General features: G+C 34.7%; 1 protein-coding gene across 14 annotated transcripts in view; it reads right to left on the reverse strand.

Moving 5' to 3' along the window:
• Window positions 1-458: 458 nt before the first annotated feature.
• The window catches only part of TMEM144 (transmembrane protein 144), a 63,596-nt gene continuing 36,837 nt past the window's right edge, over window positions 459-27,217 (reverse strand). For 13 of the 14 annotated variants that reach the window (XM_058721053.1, XM_058721055.1, XM_058721051.1 and 10 more), the window contains 2 exons: window positions 24,392-24,445; window positions 10,895-18,438 (listed from right to left, as the gene is read on the reverse strand). In XM_058721053.1, coding sequence (XP_058577036.1) covers window positions 18,355-18,438; window positions 24,392-24,445 — 138 coding nt within the window. In that variant the 3' untranslated portion in view covers window positions 10,895-18,354. Of the gene's footprint in view, window positions 744-1,074; window positions 1,217-1,587; window positions 1,665-10,894; window positions 18,439-24,391; window positions 24,446-27,217 lie in introns of those variants that run through there. The other variant, XR_009259227.1, reaches the window with a different exon arrangement.

Below are 27,217 nucleotides of genomic sequence, written 5' to 3' on the forward strand. Positions count from 1 at the left end.
ATATCAACAAACTCTCAAAGTATTTTTTTTAATAATGTATGAACATGATAGCAGACATCTTAACCAAATTATCAAACTTAGCATCTCTCTGGATATGATACAATGTGATGTTAACAACATTACCTATTGTATTCTGATGAAAATATCTAAACGGAAGCTATTCACAAGTAAATAATCAGAAAAATCAAAATTACAGACTAATTTATAAGACAACAGGCCTGGATTCTTTAATTAAAAAGTCAATGTCATTAACGATAAAAACAGGTAGGACAGGGGGCAGGTATAAATAAAAAGGCAATAAAGAAACTTGATAACCAAATTCAATGTGTAAGTCTTGAATGGATGTGAATCAAAAAAGTGGTAAGAAACTATAGAGGGACATTATTTTGACAACTGGGACAATTTAAATACAGACTAAATGTCAGATAGCTATTGTTGTACAACAAATCCAAATTCAGTGGCTTAAAAAATAATTTATTGTTTCTCAGGTTCTGTGGGTTGGGAGGTTCTTCCATTGATATTGTTAGCACTCACTCATGCAGCTAGAGGGAATGACTCGATGGCTGGAATCCTCTCTTCTTAGGCTCTTCATTTTCAAGGAGGCCGGATCAGCTTCCTTGGTGGTACCAGCAGCCCTCCTGGAGGATGGCCCCAATAGGCATGTGCTCATCCAGTCTCTGCTTGCGGCAGATTCCTTTGTTGATGTCTCAGAGGTACATAGTGGCCTTTAGTGTAACAGTCAGCTACAGATATCATATTAGATAATAGTTTTGGATCAATGTTAAATTTTGTGGCTGTGTTAATAATATTGTGATCATAAAGCACAATATTCTAGTCTTAAGCAATAAGAGCTGAAGTCGTTAACAATAATGTGACAGGATTTGTTTCAAGATTGGTGGAATTTATCTTCAGAAACTCTAGGGTGGGAGGGCAAGAGAGAGACAGAAAGAGAGACAATGAGAGAGAGTGAAAGAGTGAGTGAGAGCAAGTAAAGGGAGCAAAATGTTAACAATCATTAGAGTTAGGTGGGGGTGTAACAGGGGTTTCTATTACTATTCTTTCAAATTTTCAAACCTGGGTTTGTTGCACAAATTTTCAATATGTTTGAAACTTTGCAAAATAAGATTTGGTGGAATTCAAAAGATCCCTGGCAAGCTTGTGAAAAGCATCCCTTTTCCACGTCTCAGGTCCTGGATTCAGGAGGTCTGGTATCTGCCTGTGTGACAAGAATCAAGGTGACTCTATTAGTCTGTGGTTCATACTTGTAGAAACACTACACCACGCTATAAAAGCAAAGAGGGGCCCATACACTTTATGAAGACAGAAGGTCAGAAAATACAAATTATATCGAAAAAGATAGAAAAAGAGAAGTTATAAAAAATGAAAAGGTAACAAAATAAGATGGAAGAATTGAAACCAAACAGTGTTTATAGGGATAACTATAAATAGAATAAACTCATTGGTTAGATGAAAGGCCTCACACTGGATCACAAACAAAAAGTCAGCTATATGCTGCTCACCAGCAGTCACCTAAAGATAAGTCAAAAATGCATTCAAAACACAGAACTTTATAAAGACAAATTTTACCTTTTGCAAAGAAGATCTAACTGGAATTCATTCTTCTGAACTAAATAGTATAACATCACAGAATTCAAGAAGCAAACCTATAAGAAAAGGAAATGAATAGAAAAAACAATCTTTTCAGGAAACATTAACTCACAGATTAAATTTTAAAATAAATACTTGGTTTAAAGGATGTGAAAAAAGTAATAAAGTTGATTTAATTTGTACATGCAGCATTTAAACACCTGAGAATGGTCATGACATCTTATTTTCAAGCTTCCATCATGCAGTTATAGAAATTGATCCTATCTTAGTGAATAAAAACTAATTCAATAAGGGGTGGCTGGGTGGCTTGGTTAAGCATCTGACTCATGGTTTCAGATTAGGTCATGATCTCACGGTTTCTGGGTTCAAGCCCCATGTCAAGCTCTGTGCTGACAGTGCAGAGCCTGCATGGGATTCTCTCTCTTCCTCTCTCTCTGTGCCTCCCCTGCCTACTCTCTATCCCTCTTGCTCTTTCTCTCTCAAAATAAATAAATAAAAACATTGGAAAAACCTAATTCGATAAGATTTCGTAAGTAGAAAGAATATAGATTACATTAATTTTATGAAAAATAAAAATTATAGAAATTAAAATTTAAAACTTTAACCATCTGGAAATTTTAAAGTGCCATCTCAGTTATTCTTGTGTAAAATGGAATATTGAAACTGGTGGTGCAGAATATATCTAGAAAATGAAAATAAAAACTCTAGATATCGAAATTTAGGTGGCTTGTCTAAAACTGTATTCATAGAAAAATTAATAGATGTTAAGAATTTTTACTTACTAAAAGAGAATAAAATATTAAACACTTAACTCAGATTTAAAATAAGGAAGATTAAAATTATTAAAACAGAAATAAAAGTTAGATAAATAGTAGAACTGATAAATAAAACCAAGAACTGTTTTTTCCCCCAAGAACTGGTATTTAAAACTGGTGACAATCAAATATAAAATGATGCAGTAGCACAACTAAAATACTAAAATATTTGAAAGATGTTAATTGTCCCTGAATTAAATTTACAAACTTATATGCTATCCAATCAAAATATCAACAAATGTATTGTTGCTGTTGTGTTTGTTTGTTTGCCTGGAACATGATAGACTTATTCTAAGGATATATATATATATATATATATATATATATATATATATATATATATAAAGAATAACTAGAAATGACACGAAAGGGACAAAGAATAAGAGTGAAAATGCTGAACAATTTTAAGATGTATTATTAAGACATAGAAAGTATAACTCTTTGGTCCTAGCACAAAAAAATGACTTCTTGTTCCAGAGATTTACTCAAGTACCTATAGGAATTTGACATACATTAAAAACATTTCAGAACATTGAAGGAAAGCAGAATTATTCAACAAATGGGGTTGAAATAACCCATGAGGTTTTTGGAAAAACACTATAGGTAAATCTTTACCCCTTGCTCTATAATTAACTCCATATGAATTAACATTTTAAATATAAAACATGAAAATAAAAGTGTTAGGAAAAAATCATAGAGATTTAAAAGAATTATTTTGATGGTGTGACCAAAATCTATCATTAAAAGGGAACACTCGATACATTTTACCTCGTAAGACTTAAATGTATGGGTGGTAATCATCAAAAAAAACGAAATAAAAAATAAACTAAGAAAAGTATTTACCAAAAAATACACTGCAGGCAAAGGGATTAAATCCCTTAATACACAAAAGGATCCTACAAATTTTAATTTTAGGCCCCCAAACTCCCTAGAAAAAATTGTCAAGAGATATAAACAAGAAGAAAGGTCACAAAAAGGCAATACAAAGAGCTGGTATATGTAGGAAGAGTTGATTAATTCTGCTCACAAACTAATTCACACTTAGACACACTTGGATGTTTAGATGCCATTTTAATCTAATCACACTGGGAAATAATTAAGAAAGTGATAAAAATCATTTGGGCAGTGTGTAGAGAATCTGTTAGCAGGGTTAAAATATAGTTACAACTTTTGCTGAGCATTATGGGAATATCTATCAAGATTTAAAATAAGATAGATATCTTATGATACAATAATTCTAGTAGGAATAAACATACACAAAAAAGCACAAAATATGTATGTATAAACATTAATAGCAGCATTTAATTAAATTTTTTAGTAACAAATATAAGAGATGATGTCTAAGACCGTGTGTGTGTGTATGAAAGATAAAAATTGAGAGATAGGGAGAGAATGAGAGAATCAATCAGGTGCAATTTTAATTTTCAGTTTTATACTTTTGTTTTTAAATTTTTTTAAAAGACACTTGTTTTATTGGTAAGCCAATTTAAACTACATCTTTGTCCATTTCAGTGAGAATGTACATGGGCATCATAATGTTAAAAAAACAACAAATTCTCGTTCTATAAAGAGTTTTATTTTTTAATTAATTATTTTTGTTTCTAAAGTTTATTTATTCTGAGACAGAGAGAGAGAAGGGGGGAGAGAGAGATTGAGAGAGAGAGAGAGAGAGAGAGAGAGAGAATCCCAAGTAGGCTCCCTGCTGCCAGTGCAGAGTCCGACATTGGGCTCGAACCCATTAATGGTGAGGTCATGACCTGAGCTGAAATCAAGAGTTGGACGCACAACCAACTGAACCACCCAGGCACCCCTAAAGAATTTTCTTTTAGTGTAGTTTAAACTTCAACCAATATGAATAACAATTTATGTTGATGAGTTTCTCGCTTTCCCTTCTTTTCTCTTTTTCTCTTTCACACACACACACACACACACACACACACACACACACAAACAACTAAACTTCATAGGAATGGGGCCATTTTGGCCCTTTGGATTTCTGAGAGACTTTTCTGAAAAGTTTGCCTGAATGAATAGTAGGTCAAACAGCTGGGGCTGCAGAACCCAGTAAAACCACACAAAAGCTGAGGGAAATTATGTTTTCTTCCTTTGATTTATGATCTTGAAACATCTTTTCAGGAGGAGAAATCAATCCCACAAAGCACTGAAGTTAAGAAATAATTAGGCATTTTGAATTTTTCAACAGCCACAGAAGAGATCCACATTTACATAAAATAGTGTAGCATGTAGAGAGAGCCTGGTTTCTGCAGAAAATCCCTCCTATATGGAAGTGTTCAATTCCATATTGCCTTCCAATTGCTCCTGCACCTCCCAAATAAAATGCACAAAAATCTATTGGAATATATTGTGAGATTTAGATTTTCATATATTTTCTTACCACTTATTGAAGAATATGTCACATTCCCATATTAAAGTTGATGGTTTTATTACCAAGACAATACATATATGTGATTTTGAATTTCAGACCTGAGGTCCTCAATAAAAAGCATCACAATTAAGATGATGCAAGTGAAGAGACAGGATTCTAAATGACTTTGTTGTGTAAATAAAGAGAAATGAAGAAGGTTCTGGAAAATATCTCAGCTTATGATCTGAGTATTTTAGACATGTCCAACTTTCCTATCTCCATGGAATTTGCTTCTTGGTAATTTTCCACTAAGAATTTCAGTGCTGAAACAAACAGGATCATTTGGTACCCCACTTTACATCAGACGTTTTCCTTAGTAAAACATCATTCTGAACCCAGGAAATAGGAACTGAGGACACACATTTCTTTAGCCAGTCCACCCAGTGATGGTAAGAACCCATAAGAATCCATATCCAGAATCTATCCAATTACAGCAAATGATTACTTAATAGCCTATTGGGAAAACATTTCCGCCTCTGGGTTGCAAAAAGGTCTTCAAAAATAGCAGGGCAGATAGTCCCAGGTCTCTGTGACCTAAAATGTCTAATGAAGCTGAAGAATTATTAGAGCATCTTAGAGAAACCTGAAGCCATTCAGCCTAATGATTTAGTAATGATGTCTCTGTCATCTGGTCAGAGAATAATGTGGCTTCTAGCTTAGTATTTATTCAGCCACATTTACCAGTGCCAGTAGCACTGGCTTTGAGAAATTTTCTATGCCCTGGATATTCTCAGGCAACACACTCTTCTGGTTAAATAACTCTAAAAATGGATTTATTTTGTGATGTGTTCCACTTCTAGGAAATTAAATGATGAAGTCTAACTAATAAAGTCAAATGTGATAAAGAACCAAGACTGAAAAGCAGACATCACGCTGAAAATTTGACTTGTGTGTATGAGGTATAAGAAAAGTTTTTTCTTACTTCAAATTTAAAAAATCCATATATGGCAAAGTACAATCATTTCAGAGGAGAGATGCAGGGAAGGGGGAGAAAGAAAGGAAGCCCAAACTTAAAAAAAAAAAAATCTACATTTTTTTTTTAAACATAAAGACTATCACGATTAAACCTGCACTGGCCTCTGGTGGTCAAAATGGAAAATGTATTTGTACAGATGGATTACATGAATGACTGTTTAATATACATTAATAACTAAAGGTGAGACAACCAGACATTTCACTTTGAGTAAATACTTCATTTTAACCAACTCACTTGGCTACAACATTTCTCCTAATTATTAAAATTGAATGATTCCTCTTAGGAGAGGTTTCAGTTCTAAAGTTTTCGACTTTAATGCAGGCGCTATAAGCAGTAAGTTGATTGGCTGACACCACTCATAAACTTGGGATATAAGTATTCACATGTGTTACAATTTATGTATAGGAAAGAACATTTTCCTGGATTTCTTAGGCTACTTCATTTTAGGAAAGTAGCCTATGAATTATTTAATGCCTTATTTTGTCATGCACACTAAAAGAACACTATTAGGAACATAGAAACATACGTGACTGTCAAAGAATATCAGGATATAGAATCTTAACCCCACAACTAAACTTAATGCTTTTTGAGTGGTTACTGTATGTAATATTAGAGACATCTTAGAGTACTGATCCTTAAGCAAAACAAAACAAAACAAAACAAAACAAAACAAAACAAAAGATGTATAATTCATTACAGCTCTAAGAAATATAAGATTTTTAATTCCAAGCTTACTGAGAATATTAATTTTTCTATTTCAAGAAAATTAAAGCCTGCATTTTCCTGGCTGTTTACTTTAACATCTTCTTGGATAATTTCATGTGGAAGCCAACAGATTTTTTTACTAATATGTTCCTTGAGCTTAAAAAAACCCACCAAAATGTATAAATCATTTTATCTGGCTCCTCTTCTTATTTTAATAGCAAGGCATGTTTTTTACAAAGGAAGATATGACAGAAACTGTGTTTTACTTTTGTTCTTTCCAATAATTAGAACATTTAAAATGATTTCCTGTTAAACTTTGTAAATTGTATCTACTGTATTAATTAGATATGAGCTATTATTAAAAGACAGCAGCAACACAGTGAAATTATAAATGGTCTTGAATTTTAACATCTTAATTTTTCTCAAATAAACTTCTCCCAATATAAAACCTAAATATGTGATAGAAGATAATTTTAGCACCAAACAAGGCCTTTGGGATTTAGCTTATTTCAATTCATTAAATAAACATTCATTGTGCACCTATTTTATAAAAATATTGTGTTGGCTACTTAAATCAGTGAAGGAAAACTACAAAGATAAAAATGTATCTTGAGATTAAGATGCTTGTAGTTTTTTAAGTTTATTTATTTATTTTTGGGAGGGAGAGAGAGAGAGAGAGAGAGCCAGCAGGGTAGGGCAGAGAGAGAGAGGGAGAGGGAGAGAATCCACTGCTCTTAGCGTGGAGCCCTACATGGGGCTCATTCTCACAAACTGTGAGATCATGACCTGACCTGAAAGCAAGAGACGGACACTTACCAACTGAGCCACCCAGACACCCCTGATGCTTATAGCTTTGAGGAAAGACAAGAGGGTTTAAAGAAAGTGAGATTGTGAAGTGAAATGTGAAGACATGCATTGTATCAAAGAAATGACACATAGCACACTTAAGCTGAAATAAAGGCTCCTTTGAGGAGAGGGGCAGATGATAAACTAGAAAGAGGAGCATTATTTACAATTTTTAGAGAGAGAGAGAGAGACAGCAGCATTTAAAAAAATATATGGAATGGGACACCTGGGTGGCTCAGTTGGTTAAGCGTCTGACTTCAGCTCAGATCATGATCTCCCAGCTCATGGGTTTGAGCCTGGTTGTTGGGCTCTGTGCTGACAGCTCAGAGCCCGGAGCCTGCTTTGGATTCTGTGTCTCCTTATCTCTCTCTCTGCCCCTCCTCTCTACTTGTGCTGTCTCTCTCTTTCTCTCTTAAACATAAATAATAAAAAAAATTTTAAAAATATGGAATACATTTAAACCAGAAGAAAAAATTAACAATTTAATAGTGATATGGGTGATAGAAGCAAGGCTTTAAAACTTGATTTGTGTGATGGCAGGTCAAATGTACAACTTTGTAAAAATTTATCAGCATGTGCATTTATTGCATATAAATTGTGCCTCAAAAAAGTAAGGGTCGTATTCAATTAAATGTTTTCTATTAGTTGGGCTCTTATTATTGTCTCTTCAACTCCTCTTATCCATGTTCTATCAACTTGCAAATTTCATAAATTGCTTCAAATAAGTGTAATCCTCAAAGTTCCCTCAAAACTTCTCTTACTAAATCATAGTCTTAACATGTTTTCCCCTCAAAATTTATGGAAGTTTATCACATAATAAAACATTTTATGTATTTTTAAAATTTATCATGAATGAATTGACCACCAACCTCATAATGCTGTGCCCAGTCAAGTAAATGACAACTTACTTTACTTCTTCTATTAAAAAAATTCTTTTTGTGTTTATTCATTTTTGAGAGAGAGAGAGAGAGAGAGAGAGAGAAAGGGAGATGAAGAGAGAGAGAGAATGACAGAGTGTGAGTGGGGAAGGGGCAGAGAGAGAGACAGGGAGACATAGAATCTGAAGCAGGCTCCAGGCTCTGAGCTGTCAGCACAGAGCCTGATGTGGGACTTGAACCCATGAACCGTGAGATCAGGACCTGAGCCAAAGTTAGATACTCAACCAACTGAGTCACCCAATGACCCCTACTGCTTTGATTTTTAAGAGGTATATGTTGGGTTTCAATTTAGAGATACATTATATATGTGGAAAGAATACATTGAGTTTCCTTCCTCAGAGTGTATATAATGATTTATTTATTTATTTATTTTATTTATTTATTTATTTATTTATGGGAGAGTACAAATGGGGAAAGGCAGAGAGAAGGGGACAGAGGATCTGAAGTGGGCTCTGCACTGAGAGGCTGACAGCAGCAGCTTGATGTGGAGCTTGAACTCACAACCTCGAGATCATGACCTGACCCATAGTCCAATGCTCAACTGACTGAGCCACCCAGATGCCCCATGCCTAATGTTTTTAAGAGTTGGAACCATATTTTTATTAGGCTCCTTATTGCTACACTGCCCCTGACCCATGCTTTTACTTAATTTGACTAGAGCTTACTTTGATTTCAATAGAAGTGAGTGAAATTCTAATGTCAGACCAGGTACGACCCAGAGGAAAACTTCCTAAGAATTGCATGTTCTTTTGTGTGTCTATAATAACAAGGTTTTACCATAGTCTCAGACACATTCTAAAACAATTTCCACAAATAATACCAAGCAGTGTATTTAAGGGTTTAAACTCAAATTCTTTTTATGGTTGAAGAGCTAATTACCACAAAATGGCCTACCATACATGTGATGGTTGATTTTATGTGTCACTTGAATGGGTCACAAGGTGCCCTGATATTTGGTTAAACATTATTCCTGGTGCATGTATGAGAGTGTTTTGGGAAGAGATTAACAATTGAATTGGTAGACTGAGTCCAACAGATTGCCATCTGCAATGTCAGAGGCCTCATCCAATTCATTAAAGGCTGAGTAAGAGGGGATTCACTCACAGTCAGCCTGACCGTTTTTGAGCTGAAATGTGGGTTTTCTCCTACCTTTGGGGGACCTGGACTCAGAGCAGAACTTAGAGCATTGGTTCTTCTGGTTCTCAGGCCTTCAAACTCAGACAGGAATTTAGGAATTTACACCATCAAGCTCTCCTTCTCAGGTTTGTGACTCGGATTACAACTATATCATGAGCTCTCCCAGGGCTGCAGACTGCCAACTGCAGATCTCAAGACTTTTCAACCTCCATAATGATGTGAGCCAATTACTTATAATAATTTTCTTCACACACACATATATATATATATATATACACACACATTTATATATAGGTTCATATATATATACACATATATGTATACATATGGTTCATATACATATATATATATAGGTTCATATATATGTAGGTTCATATATGTATAGGTTCCTATACATATATGTGTGTGTATATATGTATATATATGTATATATGTATACATATGTATATATGTATATACACATATATATATATATAAAGCTTCAGTGTAAACAAGTGATAAGTAAGTCACAGCACACATATTGAAATTCTCTGTTTTATTTTATTTTTCACTTTCCTCAGGATGCTTAAAAGATAGGAGTTTAGGGGCGCCTGGGTGGCGCAGTCGGTTAAGCGTCTGACTTCAGCCAGGTCACGATCTCGCGGTCCAGTGAGTTCGAGCCCCGCGTCGGGCTCCGGGCTGATGGCTCGGAGCCTGGAGCCTGTTTCCGATTCTGTGTCTCCCTCTCTCTCTGCCCCTCCCCCGTTCATGCTCTGTCTCTCTCTGTCCCAAAAAAACAAAACAAAACAAAACAAAAAACAAAACAAAACAAAACAAAACAAAACAAAAAACAACGTTGAAAAAAAAGATAGTAGTTTAACTGTCGTCCAGAGAGTTTGTCTTCAACAGGAGAAAAGTGAGATGACTTCCACATAAGGAGCCCAGTAGCTAAAAAAACAATTGAGTTAACTCTGATATCCTTGGTGTGCTAGAAGAATCTTACTGTAAATATCAAGAAACTTAAAAAAAAATCCTACTCTTTTTCTTATCTAATTCCTGTCACAGCTTTTTCTACACAGAGATGTGTGCCTAAAATGCTTTATACAACATTCCAGGTCATATGATTTATTTCTTTCTTAAAAAAAAAAAAAACAAAAACAAATGAATATTACTTGACATATTCTGCTTCATGGAGGAAGAGAGTATGCCCCATCCTGTACTATCTAAAGATGAAATGCTCAACTTTTTGAGGCAAAAAAAGCCACTTTTTGAGATCTTCACAACATGTAATTCTTCTACTTATTCTATGTTTGCTTTGTAACTCAGCCAATATCTGTATCTGAGCAGTAGTACTGCTAGGACTAAAGGTTTTGGGTTGCATTTGTGCACCTTATTTTGTGCAATGTCTTGTATGCTCATTGGATTAGTTTCCTAGGGATGGGACAACAAATTACCACAAACTTGGTAGCTTAAAACAACAGAAATGTATTCTCTCACTGTTATTGTGGCTAAAAAGTCTGGCAAGAGGGTCTGAGGGAGAACTCCTTTCTATGCCTGTCTCCCAGCTTCTAGTGGCTTCCTGAAATCCTTGGCATTCCTTGGCTTGTAGTTCCATCACTCCAATCTCTGCCTTCATCTTCATGTGGCCCTCTTCTCTGTGTCTCTGTGACAAATATCTCTTTCCTTTCTTTTATAAGGATACTGGTCATTGGATTTAGAGTCCATCCAAGATGATACAGAGATCCTTAATTTAATTATATCTGTAAAGACCCTATTTCCAAATAAGGTCATATTCACAAGTACTGGAAATTAGGACTTAGACATATTTCTTGAGGAACTATATTCACGCAAGGATAATGTTTAATTATTCTTTGGTGTTGCTGTTCATGAAAATGTGACAAAAGAGAAATTGAAATTAAAATGTAACAAAATGTTAATCAGAGGATTTATGTTTCTTGCAAAGATGGAGTAATAAGAACCAGGCGAATCCTTCTACATTAAAGAAACTGCAAAATGGGTAAAATATATGAAACACTGGACCATAGGCAGGACAGGACTATGATCCCTGTTAGAAGGAAAAACAAGTTGAGCCCTATTATTTTTCAATTTTACTGCCTAGGTAGAGTTTACAGGCTGCAGTGCAGTAAGGGAAACACAGATAGAGCCCAGAAGCCTTCTGAGTTGAGTAGATAGTAATAAGAATTTGGGAAGATCAAGGCAGGTAGAATGTATGTATATATAGTTGGAGATTTAGAAAAAGAGGGAGGGGATGGAGAATCAAAGCAAGTTAAAAACTTATAAGAAATAGAATAAATAATAGAGAAGAACACAAATCAATGAAATAGGAAAGAAAAACATAATAGAGAAAACTCAACTAAATCTAGAGCTAATTTGTTGAACAGATTAATAAAACATGAACTTTTAGCTAGAATGTTCATAAATAGAAAAGAAGAAAAAAATTCCCAATATTAGGAATGAGAAAGGGACATCACTACAGATCCTACAGATATGAAAAGGAGAATAAAGAAATATTACAGCGGCACCTGGGTGGCTCAGTCAGGTAAGCATCCAACTCTTGATTTCACCTCAGGTCATGATCTCGTGGTTTGTGAGATTGAACCCCACATGGGGCTCTGTGCTGACAGCGTGGAGGCTGCTTGGGATTCTTTTCTATACCACTCTCTCTGCTCCTCCCCTCCTCATGCTCTTTCTCTCTCTCTCTCTCTCTCTCTCTCTCAAAATAAGTAAACATTAAAAAATATTATAAACAATATTGTGCCAATAACGTCTCCATGTTCACGAAATGAGTAAATTCCTTGGAAGACATAAATTAAGAAAATTCACTCAAGAAGAAATAGATGACCTGAATCACCCTATATATGTTAAAGAAAGCAAGGCCTAGATAGCTTTACTTTTGAATTCTATCAAACATTTAAGGAAGAATAGTGTCAATTCTTAGTAAATGTTTTAAAGCTACTACCCTGATATTACAGACCAATATCCCTCATGAACACAAAGATAAATCCAGCAATATATAGAAAGGCTAATAAACAGATCATGACCTAGTAGTGTCTACCACAGGAATGCAAAATTAGTTTAATATTTGAAAATCAATCAGTGTAATTCACCATATTAACAGAACAAAAACAAAAAGCATGATCATCTCAAAAGATGCAATTTTTCCCCCCACAAAATATAGCATCATTTCTTGATAAAAAACTCTCAAGAAATTTCAAACAGAAGGTAATTTCCACAACCTGATAAACAGCATCTGGGAAAAAACATACAGCTTATATTATATTTAATGGTGAAAGATTGAATGCTTTTCCCCTAAGATTGGGAGTGAGATCAGGGTGTCCCATTTTACCACATCTTTTCAAAATACGGCAGAGGTCATAGCCAGGCCCACAAAACAATGAAAAGAGATGAATGGCACCTGGATTGAAAAATAAGAAGCAAAACTCTTTATTTGCTGACATCCTGACTGTCCACATAGCAAGTCCTAAGAAATCCATTAGAAACCTATTAGAGCTAAGAGCTGAGTTCAGCAAAGATGCAAGATACAATTTGTGCTCTTTATTTTTTTTAATTTTTTTAAAATTTAATGTTTTTATTTATTTTTGAGAGAGCGATAGACAGAGTACGAGCAGGGGTGGGGCAGGGAGAGGGAGACACAGAATCTGAAGCAGCCTCCAGGCTTTGAGCTGTCAGCACAGAGCCAGATGTGAGGCTTGAACTTGTGAACAGCAAGATCATGACCTGAGCCAGGACGGATGCTTAACTGACTGAGCCACCCAGGTGCCCCTAATCTGTGCTCTTTTAAAAAAATATCAAAATAAAAAAGCTTTCTTATAATTCTCTTGGTTTCACTATGAGCAATTAATTTGGTTAAGGGCTCATTTTAAGGATTATCTTTCACGATCGGTTCCCCTTACTGTATTCCCTCAAAGTACCCCCAAATTTTCCTTCACAGCCCTCAAAGATTTTTACCTGATTTCTTAGGATTTTCTGATTAAGTTCCATGGCTGCTTTATTGATGTGTTTCAATGCCTAGCCTGTGCCTCAGCTGCAAGGAAACCACTCACTAAATATTTAAGGTATGATTCAGTAAATTTACTAAGAATGTGTTTTAGAAGAATCATTGGCTAATAAATTTTGGACTGTGAATTAAAGATATTCTTCAGGGTGCAATGCAAAAAAGTTATTTTTTTTCTTGTGTGCCATGCATTGTGCTAAGTCCTTGAGGTATAAAGATAAAACAACTGCTCTCAAGGAGTTCACAGTAATTTTAACCATCACATGCATATAAAGCCAATATAATTCTCAAATATTTTTGGAGGAAAGGGAGACAACATAGCCTTCTCTGTTGGAAAGAATTACTTGAGTAGAGTTTTATAAATCAAAACCTTATGGTGTGTATGAAAGATTTATAGACTTTTATTAATGTGAGGTATAAATGAATTAGAAACAGTGCTTATAAGACCCTGTTGGTAAGAGAAAAAATACAGTCAGTGTCTTAGAAGGTTCTTCAGAAGATCATATGAATGCTTTAAGTTAGGCTCTAGTTTACAGCCTACTGTTTCTATCCTAGAAACTATTCTCATCCACCTCTCCTCTTCATTTCAGTGATTTATTTCATTAGGACTTGTTGGAAATTCTCCATTTTGAAATTGGGATTTTTTAGTGGGTGTGTTTGTTTTCATGGGATTTTGTCAACATGAATTATGTTAGAGATTTTGTTACTGGAGAAAGATATTATTAACCTGCAGAATCTGAGTGAAAACAGACTTGGCCACCAACCTCAGAGATAATTTATGTGGAAGGTAAGTGGTTTGACCCAAAAAAGAAAAATAATATAATGCTCATTTATTATTACCATTGTTTTTTTTTTTTTTTGCCAAATAATTCCATTTAAACAGATTGGTTTTATGCATTTTATTTTTTTCTCCTAAAAGTCTGCACAAAATTAAATGGATACTTATCTTTAAATTTTCTCTCTCTTTTTAGGAAGGAAAGACAGAATTTTGTTTTACTTTTTAATAACCTAGTTCTTTGAAATTTTCTAAAGAGTAAAGTATAAGTCACAAATTCAAAAATTTTGGAGCACAAGTATGATAAGAATCACCAGGAGTATTTGTAAAAATGCAAATTCACACTTTCCAGCCCTGGAGATTATAATCCATTTACTAGTTGTAGGAAATCCAAGATACACTTTTTTTCAACATGTAGAAAAGGTAGGTGATCTAGTTTAAGCAGCTTAATATTTTACATCCCCTCAAAAATAAACATTATACACTGAAGATGGATTCAAAGAGTAATTGAGAATTTTTCTTAACTATACTATTAATTTAAAACTGAATTTCTGGAACAAGACACATCACATACTTAAATATAACAATTCCAAATGTTAATCATTTTTGTTTTAGTTGTTAGTTTGAATACACATGTATGCTTTTTTCCACTAGGGAAAATAATTGAGAATGAATTATAATTGTTTTAGATCATAAAAGTAGATTAAAAATGGCTGTAAGATAAAAGAAATCAGACACAAAAATGTACATACTATATAATCCCATTTATATGAAATTTTAGAACAGGTAAAAGTAATTCAGAATGACAGAAAATAAATTGGTAGCCGGGGTATGGGGATTAACTACAAAAGGGCATAAGGGAACTTTATGGGTTGCTGGCAATGCTCTGTATCTAGGTTGCAGTGGTGATTACATGAGTGTATATATTTGCTCATAACACTTCCACTTAAGCATTTTATTGGATGCAAACTATACCTCGTTAAAGTTGATTAAAATAGGCTATATTTGTGAGGTTATTTTTTTTAATGAGGATAAATTTCTGAAGCAAGTGTTTTAGGTAGCTCACATAATCTCCAGCAGGACCATAAAATTGACCTTGGAGGCTACATAATCAGGAATGTCACATCCTACTGCAAGGAATTCTAGAAAAGTGAGTTTCTGGATTCGACCTTTAGAAGGTGGGATTTTTAAGTTGGGTAATTTTCCAACTTTGTCTTGATCCCTGTCTTCTTTATTTGTGTGCATGTGTGTGTGCATGCTTTCTTTGAAATTTAAAAATATTAAAAAAAATAAAGAGGAATGTAACATTCATCCATATTCTCTTTATCTAGACTTAATTACTTTAACATTTAGACACATGCTCTGAGCTCTTTTGCTGTTGATTCTTTAACACATATTAAAGAACCAATGTATGAATTGATTGCCATAAAAATTAGAGAATTACAGATAATGCTCAAGCTGACATTAACCCCAGAGTTGCCATTTTGATCTCATTTACCCTCACTAGAAGCAAACATTATTATGAGTTTTGTGTATTTTTTCTGACTTTTTGCATATAGAGGCATGCATAGAAAAATATATATATTACTTTGATTTTTGAAAATGTACCTAAATGGTATCATGCTGTGCACATGGTTCTAGAACTTGCCTTTTTAACTCAATGTATTTTTCAGTTCTACCAATATTGATACATATAGGTTTAGTGGTTAGCAACTCTAAGTGCAAATAAATGAGCACAACAGGAACAAATGTAGATTTGGTAGCTCAGGAGAAATACTGTACTATTAACTCCATAAAACTCATTAGGAATTTTTAGGAATTAGGAGTTTTTATTCTGCTAAGAAAAAATTTTAATAATCTGGATGCCAGCCTCACTGGTCTCCTACTTCCCTACTTCAGGTGGTACCTTCTCTCTACACAGAGACAGCCAAGCAATAAAGAGTTAAAACACAACAATCTGACCATACTAGATAAGAAAAAATAAAGCTGCAAAACTTGGAGAGAGACATTAACTTCCTAAGTTGAGCAAATAAAGTGTAGAATTGGCAATTGCCTGTTTATTTATTATTATTTTTAATGGTTATATATTTATTATTTAATGTTTATTATTATTTTCATTCTTTATTATTTAATGTTTATTATTTATTTTAATGTTTGTTTTATTATTTTTAAATGTTTATTAAGTAATTTAATGTTTATTTATTTTTAAATGTTTATTATTTTGGGTGCAAGCAGCATAGGAGGGGCAGAGAAAAAGGGACAGAGAGAATCCCAAGCAGACTCTACACTCAGCACGGAGCCCCACAGCAGGGGCTGATCTCACCACCATGAGATCATAATCTGAGCCTAAATCAAGAGTTGAACGCTTAACCAACTGAGCCACCCAGGTTCCCCAGTAGTTGCCTATTTAGACTAACCTGTATACAATGAGTTTTTGTATGGTAATTATTTTGAAAAGCTTATTTTTCCCCACACTACTCTAACACTAAAGGCATTGTATGGTAGCAGAAACTATATAGTGGTAATAAGATTAAAAAATTTTTTTTCTTCTGCAATTGTTTAATTTCACATTTAAAACTTTGCATATAAATTGGCAATCTCAGCTAAAGAATAATTATGTTAATTTATATTTAAAGTTATCAACATAATTAATGGTATTTCAGGTTAAAGTTAAAATGAGTTTTGGTAAGGTGTGACAATTAAATAATTCAATAATGAAATCGAGACTCCAGTATCATTTTTAAAAGTGCACTCATAAAGAGGAATAAGTAGTTGTTTGGATGGGCTGGCGGTGAGGGCAATAGCTCTTACAAAATATTCTCCAATCTACAGACACATTTGCTTTCTCAAACAGCACATAATAATAATAACTAAGAATTATATAACGTTTGCCAAGTGCCAGACACTCATGAACACATGGTACAGATTTTAATTAACTTGAACCTTGCAATAATCATCATTATCACTATTTTCCATTTTACAGATGAGGAATCTGATATAGGAAGCTCAGGAACTTGTTCAAAGTCATACAATTAAGATGAAGAACAAGTGAGATTTAAACCCATTTGGGTTAGCTCTAGAGTGCATACACTTAAGTAGAATGCTATCCTGTCTCTTCTGAATACACACACACACACACACACACACACACACATATGTATAAATAACATGTCCATTATTTTCTTTAACCTAATGGAAACCACCAGTTAAAACAGGAAGAAAGTCTCCAGTTTAAAGAGAATTTTACAGAAGTATATTTCAGAAAAAAATAATAAATTACACATACAAAGAAGATTTTGGTCCCTCTAAATTCTCATTCTGATAAGCTAGACCCTCACTACAGCAACTCTAGAATTCCCCCTACATACATACATATGTGTGTGCATTTATGTATGTGCACTAGTATTTGTTTGTATATGTATTATACATATAATCCCAACGGTGGGAAATTTTTCTTCTCTGAAGAGGATTTTATCTGGAGATAATCAAGAGCATTTTGAGCTAAGACCAGTGGGTGATGTAGAGTTGGGCAATATTAATTTGAAGTAAAAATAAGGTTGGGCTAAAAATAATGAAATGGCCTTTTTAACATTCAGTGACCAACCGTGACATTTACCTTTCTAGCAAAGGATCTAAATATCTTTGGAATTCCATTATAAGGTGGGTCTTCTATTTCTCTCCCCAACATTTTTCTTCCTCTCTTCATTAATGAGGGTAACATGTTGGAAACTTGGACATATACAAAATTCTTTGTGTATATGAACTCCATACTGTTTTGTAGCTTATGCAACAAGCATAAGTTGCCTTGCCCATTGAGTCCATATTGTGGTAAAAGGAGCATTCAGCTGTAGTGCTGTGAGAATGCAGACATTGTAGTCACCCAGGAAAGTCTTCCCTTCATAAATAGTTCATTAGCAGATTTTTACATTTTTACACTTGACTGAAACTTAGTTTTCTTTATTTTCACATTTGTGGGGAAAAAAATCATTTACCCAGTCCAAGACAAGTGGAGATCCATTTGCTGTCTGAAAATGAACTCTGTCCTTGGCATATTTGTGGAGTCCCGTAGTGGTGTTCTCTTGCCCACTGCTGCCATCTGCTGGTCTTATGACTGTTAGATTTTTGAGTAAGCCGTGCATAATGCTCCAGTCAAGATGATGCAAAATGCAAATATCATCAATAGGTAGTTTTGTAGACCCTGAATAATAAAAAAAATGTAACTGTAATTAAGAAAATTTGAATCACACATGCAGAAAGCACAGACTCTTAAGATTGCTAGGGACCTTGCTAACTCTCTGCTCCAGCCACCTGCATGCTTTTTGCTATTCCTCCAAGCAATCATTCAGATTCTCTTGAAAACCCACAAGAGCCTTGCTAATTCACCCACTCAGTAAATACATGTGGGCATCCACTTTGCATCAACATGTGCCGGAGTTAAAATGGAGAGCAAAATGTGCCCTTATGCAGATAATTATATAATATGGCAGGCAGAAGTTAATCACAGAAAAGAATGTTACAAAGTGAGAGGAATGTTAATAAGTAAACAAGCATGATTGTTTCTGAGGTGTGTTACAAAGGAATCTCAATGAGGCTGGTTTGGATGGTGGAGAATTAAGCTTCTAACTGTAAGTATCAATTAATTGGGCAGGGAAACAGGTAGGGACTCCAGGGAGAAGGAATTTTATGTGCAAAGCTCTGTTGTATGAGAAAGTATGATACTTGCCAGGGAAAGAAAGTCAGTGTGACCCATGCAATGAGTTAAGTGGATAAAAACCAGGTTGGAGGGCTATGGCCCAAACATACGTGGGGCTCATAGGTCATGTACAGTTTGAGGTTTTATTTTTCCAAGTAATGGGAAGGCAAAGACATAGGCAGCTGGACATGGTGAAAAGATGGGATTCACATTTTATAAAGCCCACACTTATTTGTGGATGGTGAACAGATTGCAGGGGTCCAGAATGGATGCAAGGAGATCATTAAGGAGGCAACTAAAGTCTGCTTGGGGACAGATGACGAGGTACAGATGGAGAGATAGAGCTCGATCTGAAGGATGAGAAAGAAACAGAGAGACTAAGTTTGCCTTGCCCAGCTATGGGTAGGTCCACTGATCTTAAAGATGGGAAACACTGAGAACCACTTCCCAATGTGGCCAGTCCATCTCTGATTAACAAATATCTTTCTGTGTTAAGTAGAAATATTTTATTTACCATAAGTTCTATCTATCTCCAGGGTTACAGATAGATCGATTCTAATCTCTCTCCCACAAGATAAACCCTGAAACATTAAAAAATAACTGTCTTATATTCCTGAAGCAATTTTTTTCCTGATCAGTATTTTAGCTCCTTTGACCATTTTTCATATGAAATAGTTTCAAGCTCCCAGGCTATTCCCATCTGAATACTGGCCAGGCTGTCTATATACCACATTAAATATAAACCCTGGTGCTCTAAGGTAAGGTTTGAACATCATGAAGTAAAACAGGACCAGCACCTCCCTAACTTTAGATTTTCTGTCTATGTTTAGACTTTATGTCTAAAAGTGCACTGAGATCTCCTGACAGTCAAATAATATAATATCATTATTAGCTCTTATTAGGATTAATGCCAATTAATACATAGCCAAAATTCCAAAAAGCGTATAGTCTCTTTCTTCAACCTAATAAAGAATTGGGAGAGAATGGATTAATTGACCTGTATTTGATGATGAGAGAAGTCTTTGTAAGTTGAGTTGGGGACAGCTGAATTTTCTGATTCACTGTGAGTAGGAATATTACCCAAAGTCCCTCTAATACAAGTTCCACAAATGAAAACAGCACCACAAAGCCTTGCTAAGTACAGAGGAGCTTATTAACACACACACACACACACACACACACACACACACACACACACTCCTGCTAAGACTTTAAGGTTCCCTGATATCTTGTCAGTGTTGAAGACTGCAACCTTTACCTAGATACCTGTACTGGTGGAGAGCAAGCACTCAATACCTATTTGTTCAAAGAATCAATACACTCAGGTGATTTCCAAATGTCATTTGTGAATTAAACGGTTGATACAATTACTTAAGTAAGAAAAAACAACATACGGGGCCCTCACTTATCACCATTTTATAACCTGATTATGGGACTAAGCTCTCTGATTATTTGCTAAGCTCTCTCCTTTATTGTCTATGTAGACAGAAGAATAATGTTCTCAGAGAGTAAAATATTTTTCCCTTTAAGGTGAAGAATCTGTTCAAACTTCCCAGTCTCCTAGAGAAAAAGACCAATTATATTTGGGCAACAGCAATTGTTTCCCTTCATCAAAGGTGAATATTAGCACTTAAAAGATCATGCTAACATTCTCCCCAAAGCAAAAGTTTTTAACTTGGATTTCTGAAGCAGTTACTAAGGTCACAAATCATCTCATCCTTTATCTGAGATTAGCTACTGACCTATAAATTGTTGTAGCGATAATCTCCTGTATTTCTGTAGACATTGTGGCTAATGTGTGTTTCTAAAAATAATAATTTATATCTAGCTTAAAATAGCTAAATATAAAATTCAAACAAATTTCAAACAAAACAAACTTCCCAAAGAGGAACAGATAGCAGATATAAAAGAACACTGGAAGTGGAAAATATCCAACTGGTGCCCTATGGCATTAAGATTAAATGAAATCATTAAACCCTTTAGCACAAAAAGTACTTGGATCTCAGATTAAGTTCTTACTCCTGCAGGTTGTAGACTTTCCAATATGTGTCTTTGAGTACTGCTTCAAGACATAATTGGTAGGGCCTAAAAGTCATAGAGATACATGTGTTGCTTTTGTTTTCCTCTAGGGTTTTATCTTGTTTCTAAGAAGAATAATGTTTAAAAATTCTGATAGGATTTTGGTGTCAGTGTTCAGTTGACAGCTCTTTCTTAAACTCGGTGGCATGTAAAGTATTTAAAACTTGCCTTTAAGCCACCCATTAAGAGGCAGTTAGGCACCTGCATTGAATGATAAGCCTCACTGGATACTTCTTAAATTTTGTTTGTAGACAGATTTGTAAGTTCTTCTTCTGCTTTTTTTTTTTTTTTTTAATTCCCAGAAGGTCAATAAAAGTCACTCTCTGCTTTCATCTTGGCCCTCTCTCTCTCTCTCTTTTTTTTTTTTTTAATTTTTTTTTTAACGTTTATTTATTTTTGAGACAGAGAGAGAGCATGAACAGGGGAGGGGCAGAGAGAGAGGGAGACACAGAATCAGAAGCAGGCTCCAGGCTCTGAGCCATCAGCCCAGAGCCCGACGCGGGGCTGGAACTCACGGACCGTGAGATCATGACCTGAGCTGAAGTCGGACGCTTAACCGACTGAGCCACCCAGGCGCCCCTGCCCTCTCTCTCTTTATTTTTACATACATACTTGGCCAAACTCACTCTCAAAATTCCAGAGACAATTGCGTTGGAATTTTGTAGAAATCACACTGAATGTGAATTGGAAATAACTGTCTACTGACAGCAGTGAGCTGCTCCCTCAGGAATACGGTGAGCTTCCCCATTTGTTCTGATATTATGTTTTGTAGGAAGTTTTTGTGGGAAATTGAGTGGTTTTATAAATCTAGCATGTTTCTTGCTGATTATTTTCTTATCTTTTAATAATTTCTATAGCTTTCAATAATATTCATTTTCCACTTTTTAATCAGTTATTGGTATTAGAAAGCTATTGATTTTATATTTATCCTATATTTCAGCACGTTACCAAATAATCTTATTGGATCTCAAGATTTTCAGCTGACTGTCTTGAATTTTTAACGAAGATAATGTTACATGCAAATGACAATTTTCTCATTTTCTTTCCTACATCTATGTTGGCTCTTTCTTAATTTTATTTTATCACACTGGCTAGGATCTCCAGAAAATATTGAATAACAACAATAATGGAGAAATCTTTTGACTTCCAATTTAAAGAGAAGACCTTTTGTTTTCCGCTTTATTGAGGTGTAATTGAGAGAGAACTTTTGTTTCACCTTAGCTATTTGTTTGCTATTGTTTTTTGACAGACAGCTTTCTCCTATTTGAACATTTTGAAGAGTTTTTTTTCTTAATTAAAAACTGATTTTTAATTCTAGCACATGCCTTTTGAAAAAATATTATCACATAGCTTTTCTCTGTTTATCTAACATTATATTACAGTGATTAATTTGCACATTATAAACTATCCTTGCACTCCACAGTTAAGCCCTACTTGGCCATGGCTTTTCATTAAAAATTTGGTCTGAGCTGTCGTTTTAAAGGTGTCCATAAGCAACAAAAAAAGCTTTCTTTGAATGTCTTTTAGTTCTTTTTAGAGGACTAAGGAATTAACAGTAGGCTCAATGGTTAGGGTTTCTCTCTCCCAAGAGGTTCTTGTAACTAGAAAAGAAGATTTTTGATTCAGTTACATTATTACTGCAGTAGTAACTAAGGTAATTTTCAAATCCTTTATTTTAAATTTATTTTTGGTTTGTGCTTCTTTTTAACTATAACTGCAAATAAACTATGCTCACTTGTGATTTTCTAAGGCTTCAGTATGTTATACTAGATAATAAACACCCAATTTTTAAATAGAAATCATGGGGCACCTGGGTGGCTCAGTCGGTTGAGTGTCCGACTTTGGCTCAGGTCATGACCTCATAATTTGTGAGTTTGAGCCCTGCTTCTGGCTCTGTGCTGACAGCTCAGAGCCTGGAGTCTGTCTTCAGATTCTGTGTCTCCCTCTCTCTGCCCCTTCCCCGCTCATGCTCTGTCTCTCTCTATCTCTCAAAAATGAATAAAAATGTTAAAAAAAATTAAAAAAAATTAAAAATAAATAAATAGAAATCATTACCCTGATTGGGGCAGAGGAAATACTTGCAAAGAGATTACGACATGTTTTGGACATAGAACTACTTTTTGTGGAAAGCAACCCTAACTAAAATAAATGAGAAATGTGTATGAAAGTAATTTATGGCTCTATAAATGTTTTAAGTTGTCTTATGCATAAAAAAAAAAAGATATTGGTGCATATATTCCAAACAAATTTATTATTTTTTAAATTTGAGAATCTTGCACTGTCAAATTATGATTTTCTAAATCAAAGCATTTCATTTAAAATACAGGAAATGATATTTTATATCTAATATTGAATAATCAATCATTTTAAGGATCATCCAGGTATATGGGTCGCCTTTTGGTTCCCAGATATTAGTAACATCAGATTGTCTTAGAACCAGAAATTATTTGTTATAGCTGCAGATTAAGATAGAAAATATTACATCTCTGATGCCTTGACAGTGTCTCTAATTTGTATAAATATTTTTTAGTAAAAGCTATTACAAAAATACTATTCACATATGTTCCTCAAATTAAGGTAAATGGGAAAAATTCTGAAAACAATTAAAAAGTATTTTTTTAAGATTTTATTTTTAAGCAATCTCTACACCCAACATGGGGCTTGAACTCATGAGTACAAAATCAAGAGTCACATGCTCCACTGACTAAGTCAACCAGGTGCTCCTACAACAATTTTTAATGAAAACAACAACAACAACAACAACAACAACAACGACACACACACACACACACACACACATCCTAGAAGTATTTAATAAATGCAATTTTAAATCGCCATCATTTACACTTGAAAGAGAAGTGGTAATAGTCCCTTGCTACCCCACCATTTTCTTATAAAGTTGCTGGTTTGCTATGGAGCCTTTGAGAGACATGAGAACCAACAGAAAAATCTATTCTCAAGGTCCATTTGCCTCAGGGATATTTTAATCTTAGGATAAAAAAAATCTTTCATCTTGTTTATCTGCCAGATTTTACATTAAGTAAAATTTCCTTCTCATCATATTTTATTGGTTATTTAACCAAAATCTCTTAAAGGAAAATAAAGTCAACTAAAGCATTTTTGGACTGGGGGCTGGGGTGGAAAGAAATATGTTTCATAATAATTATCACAGCTTTAGTATTTTCTTTCCTTGTTAGGGATGATAACATTTTGAACATCTTCACTTGTTAAATCCTTTCATGTGTTTTCTGCCCTGGGCTTAGGAGTCACATACAGTTTTCAGAAAAATAACAGAAACATAGTATTACACATAGTATTAAATACCTTTCTTACCTGGACCTACCTCTGTTTTCTAAATCTGCCCTTTTCTTGTACATACCTGTATTTCCTTAAACTTGAAGACACCCCACATTGCAGCTATAAATCCTGGACCCTTAAATAAAAAGAAAAGTTCTAATTAGATTAGTTATTTTTCTGTGACGTGTACTCTACATACAGTAAATTGGAGAGATGACCTTATGCTTTGAGTAACTTTTTGCCATGAAAACAATACAACAATATTGTCAGCTTAAACTATTCATAATCTCAGCTCTAATTCAACATTAACCAAGGTAGCATTAGGTAAAAAGTAAAGATTTTTTTGTTTCTTTATGATTTTCATATTTATTGTATTCATGATGCTGTAATATTTTGTGCCATGTAATACTTTTCTTTAATGTTATCTACTTATAATATTTTAATAAACAAATAGTTTATGTTTTTCTAACGAACTTAGGACAATAGAAATAGGATTAATAGAAGTAAGTGTAGGAACCACTGATAACTTTTTTGGGAATGAGGCAATCTCATAATTGAAGAAACTGTAGTATGTTCTCTGAGACCCAGACAATAATGTACTTTAAAACATTTTTGTGGCACCTGGGTGGCTCAGTCGGTTGAGCATCCGACTTCAGCTCAGGTCATGGTCTCACGGTTCGTGAGTTCAAGCCCTGCATTGGGCTCTGTGCTGACAGCTCAGAGCCTGGAGCCTGCTTCCGATTCTGTGTCTCCCTTTCTCTCTGTCCCTCTCCACCCCATGCTCTCTTTCTCTCAAAAATAAATAAACGTTAAAAATATTAAAAAAAAAATTCTTAAACTGATACTATTGCACGGTGATGAACTATGTCTAACGTTAAATCCCAACGAATGCTAATGACAGTATTATGGAGAGATACAAAAGCCATGTAAATATAAATAAGCAATAGGTTTATTCAGACAAGAATAAAATAATATAGGAAAAGGAAATGAGAAGAAGTAAGGTAGGAAGGATGATACTGCAGTTTGAAACTTTTAGCTATTAAAGTTTATTAACTTTTTATAGCTGAGAAGGAAAAAAAAATTGGAATTTGGTCTTTGTGGAGAAGGTGTATTGTATCAGCATTTTTAGGATTCCTTTTCAAGCTCTGCACAAACTCTGGAAGAGTTTCATATAAACAATTCCAACATGTTTTTCCCCTTCCACTACTCCAACCATCTTCACGGCTGGGTCAGCAAAGTTGGACTCTACTCCCGGTATGTAAGCGAAGCAATAAAAATACATTACTCTGTTTATCAGCATCTGGAAGTTTCAACATCAAAAGAGCCAGAGAACTAGGTCAAAGGAACTGTCTTTTATCAGTGACGTAAGGTCCTAAGCCTCAAAATCCAAATCAAACAAGAAGCATCTGCGTCCTTCAGGCAATTCCACACTGACTTGGGACAGGATAAGAGGAAACAATAGAATGGGGGATATAATATTAATGTTATCATGCCAATCGCTCAAGAATTTTATCCTCTCTAATCGGAAAATTTATATCCATTCAGAGAACATAATAGAAGACAATGCCAAAAGGTATCATTGCCCTTTGAGGCTTTTTGGGTGATGATTTCCTAAATATTAGTTTAGACGCGGTCTAAGGGTTATTGTAGGGAGTGATGTGGTTATAGGAATGGTGCTTTGCTAAACGTAATGCAAGCACAGTTCAAAGTGTGGACATCCTCTTTGATTCAGGCAGAGGAGAGCCAGGTAGGAAGGAGTTTTGGATAAGAAATATAGCTGATTTTTTGGCAATTGGGATTGCATATTTTCCTTCCATAAAATAATATAAATTGCACATTTGTAAATCAGCCTTTGAAAATGAGGTGAGCTTGAGCTATCTTCAGAAGCCGAGCTTCTGAATAAACTGATTCAGCTTTTAGATTTATCAGAGAAAACTTAGAGCAGAGGGAACAAGCTTGCTCCTGCTACATGGGTTTTTTTTCTTCTGTTTTCTTCCCTCCCACCTCCCTCTCTCTTTTCCTTCCTCCCTCCCTCCTTTCCTCCTTTCCTCCCTCCCTCCCTTCCTCCCTCCCTTCCTCCCTCCCCCCTTCCTTCCTTCCCTCTTTCCTTTTTAATTATCATTTGCTAATAAATAATATAGATGCTGCTTTCAAGAAACTCACAATCTAGTTACCAGTGAGTACATAACAGTGGAAATATAGGTACCTGGGAAGAACAGTGCTCCCGGAATTTAAAAAAAAAAGTGCTCTTTTGATAAAATAAAATTGATCATATTTATTATTGTTGAAGCTGGGTAATGGGTATGTTTGAAATTTTCCACTAAAAAAAGTTAACGTTAAAAAAATCTAGTTCTCCCAAGAAATGAAATAAAGAAAAATATGAGATCCTTGAGGAAAAGACTGAATCTTGTCTGCATGTGGAAAAGGTTGTTTTTGACTAGAGTAATGAAAGTGAAACCAAACAAGAACCTAGTAGTAATGTTGCTCAATTCCCTCAACTCCCAGGAACACCTGTTTTCCCCAGGTAACAAACCCCAGGCACCAGAGGAAGCTCCACCTGGTGGGTGAGAAGACTTTGCTTATATCTTGGTGATTCGAGAACAGTCCTTCAGACAGGCAAGTCTCCAACAGCCACAGTGATTACTCCCACCGACAATCTGCCCATACCTCACCTACCTCAGCAATTTATTTCCACTGAATTAGGCTTTAATGTTTTGTCCTAAGTCTTTACCATAATTTAATACAAGAAAGAGTGATAGAAAAACCAAATCTCTGTCTACTGTAAATTTGTTTGAGGAATATTATTTATTGTTACTCAGTGTCCTCTGTAAAAGGCCCCATGTGATACATTCTATTAAGAATTTAGTGCCAGAAAATAAATGGTCTCTTCTGAGGAAATAATATGTTA

Source organism: Neofelis nebulosa, chromosome 3, assembly GCF_028018385.1.
Source record: "Neofelis nebulosa isolate mNeoNeb1 chromosome 3, mNeoNeb1.pri, whole genome shotgun sequence".
Taxonomy (NCBI): Eukaryota; Metazoa; Chordata; class Mammalia; order Carnivora; family Felidae; genus Neofelis; species Neofelis nebulosa.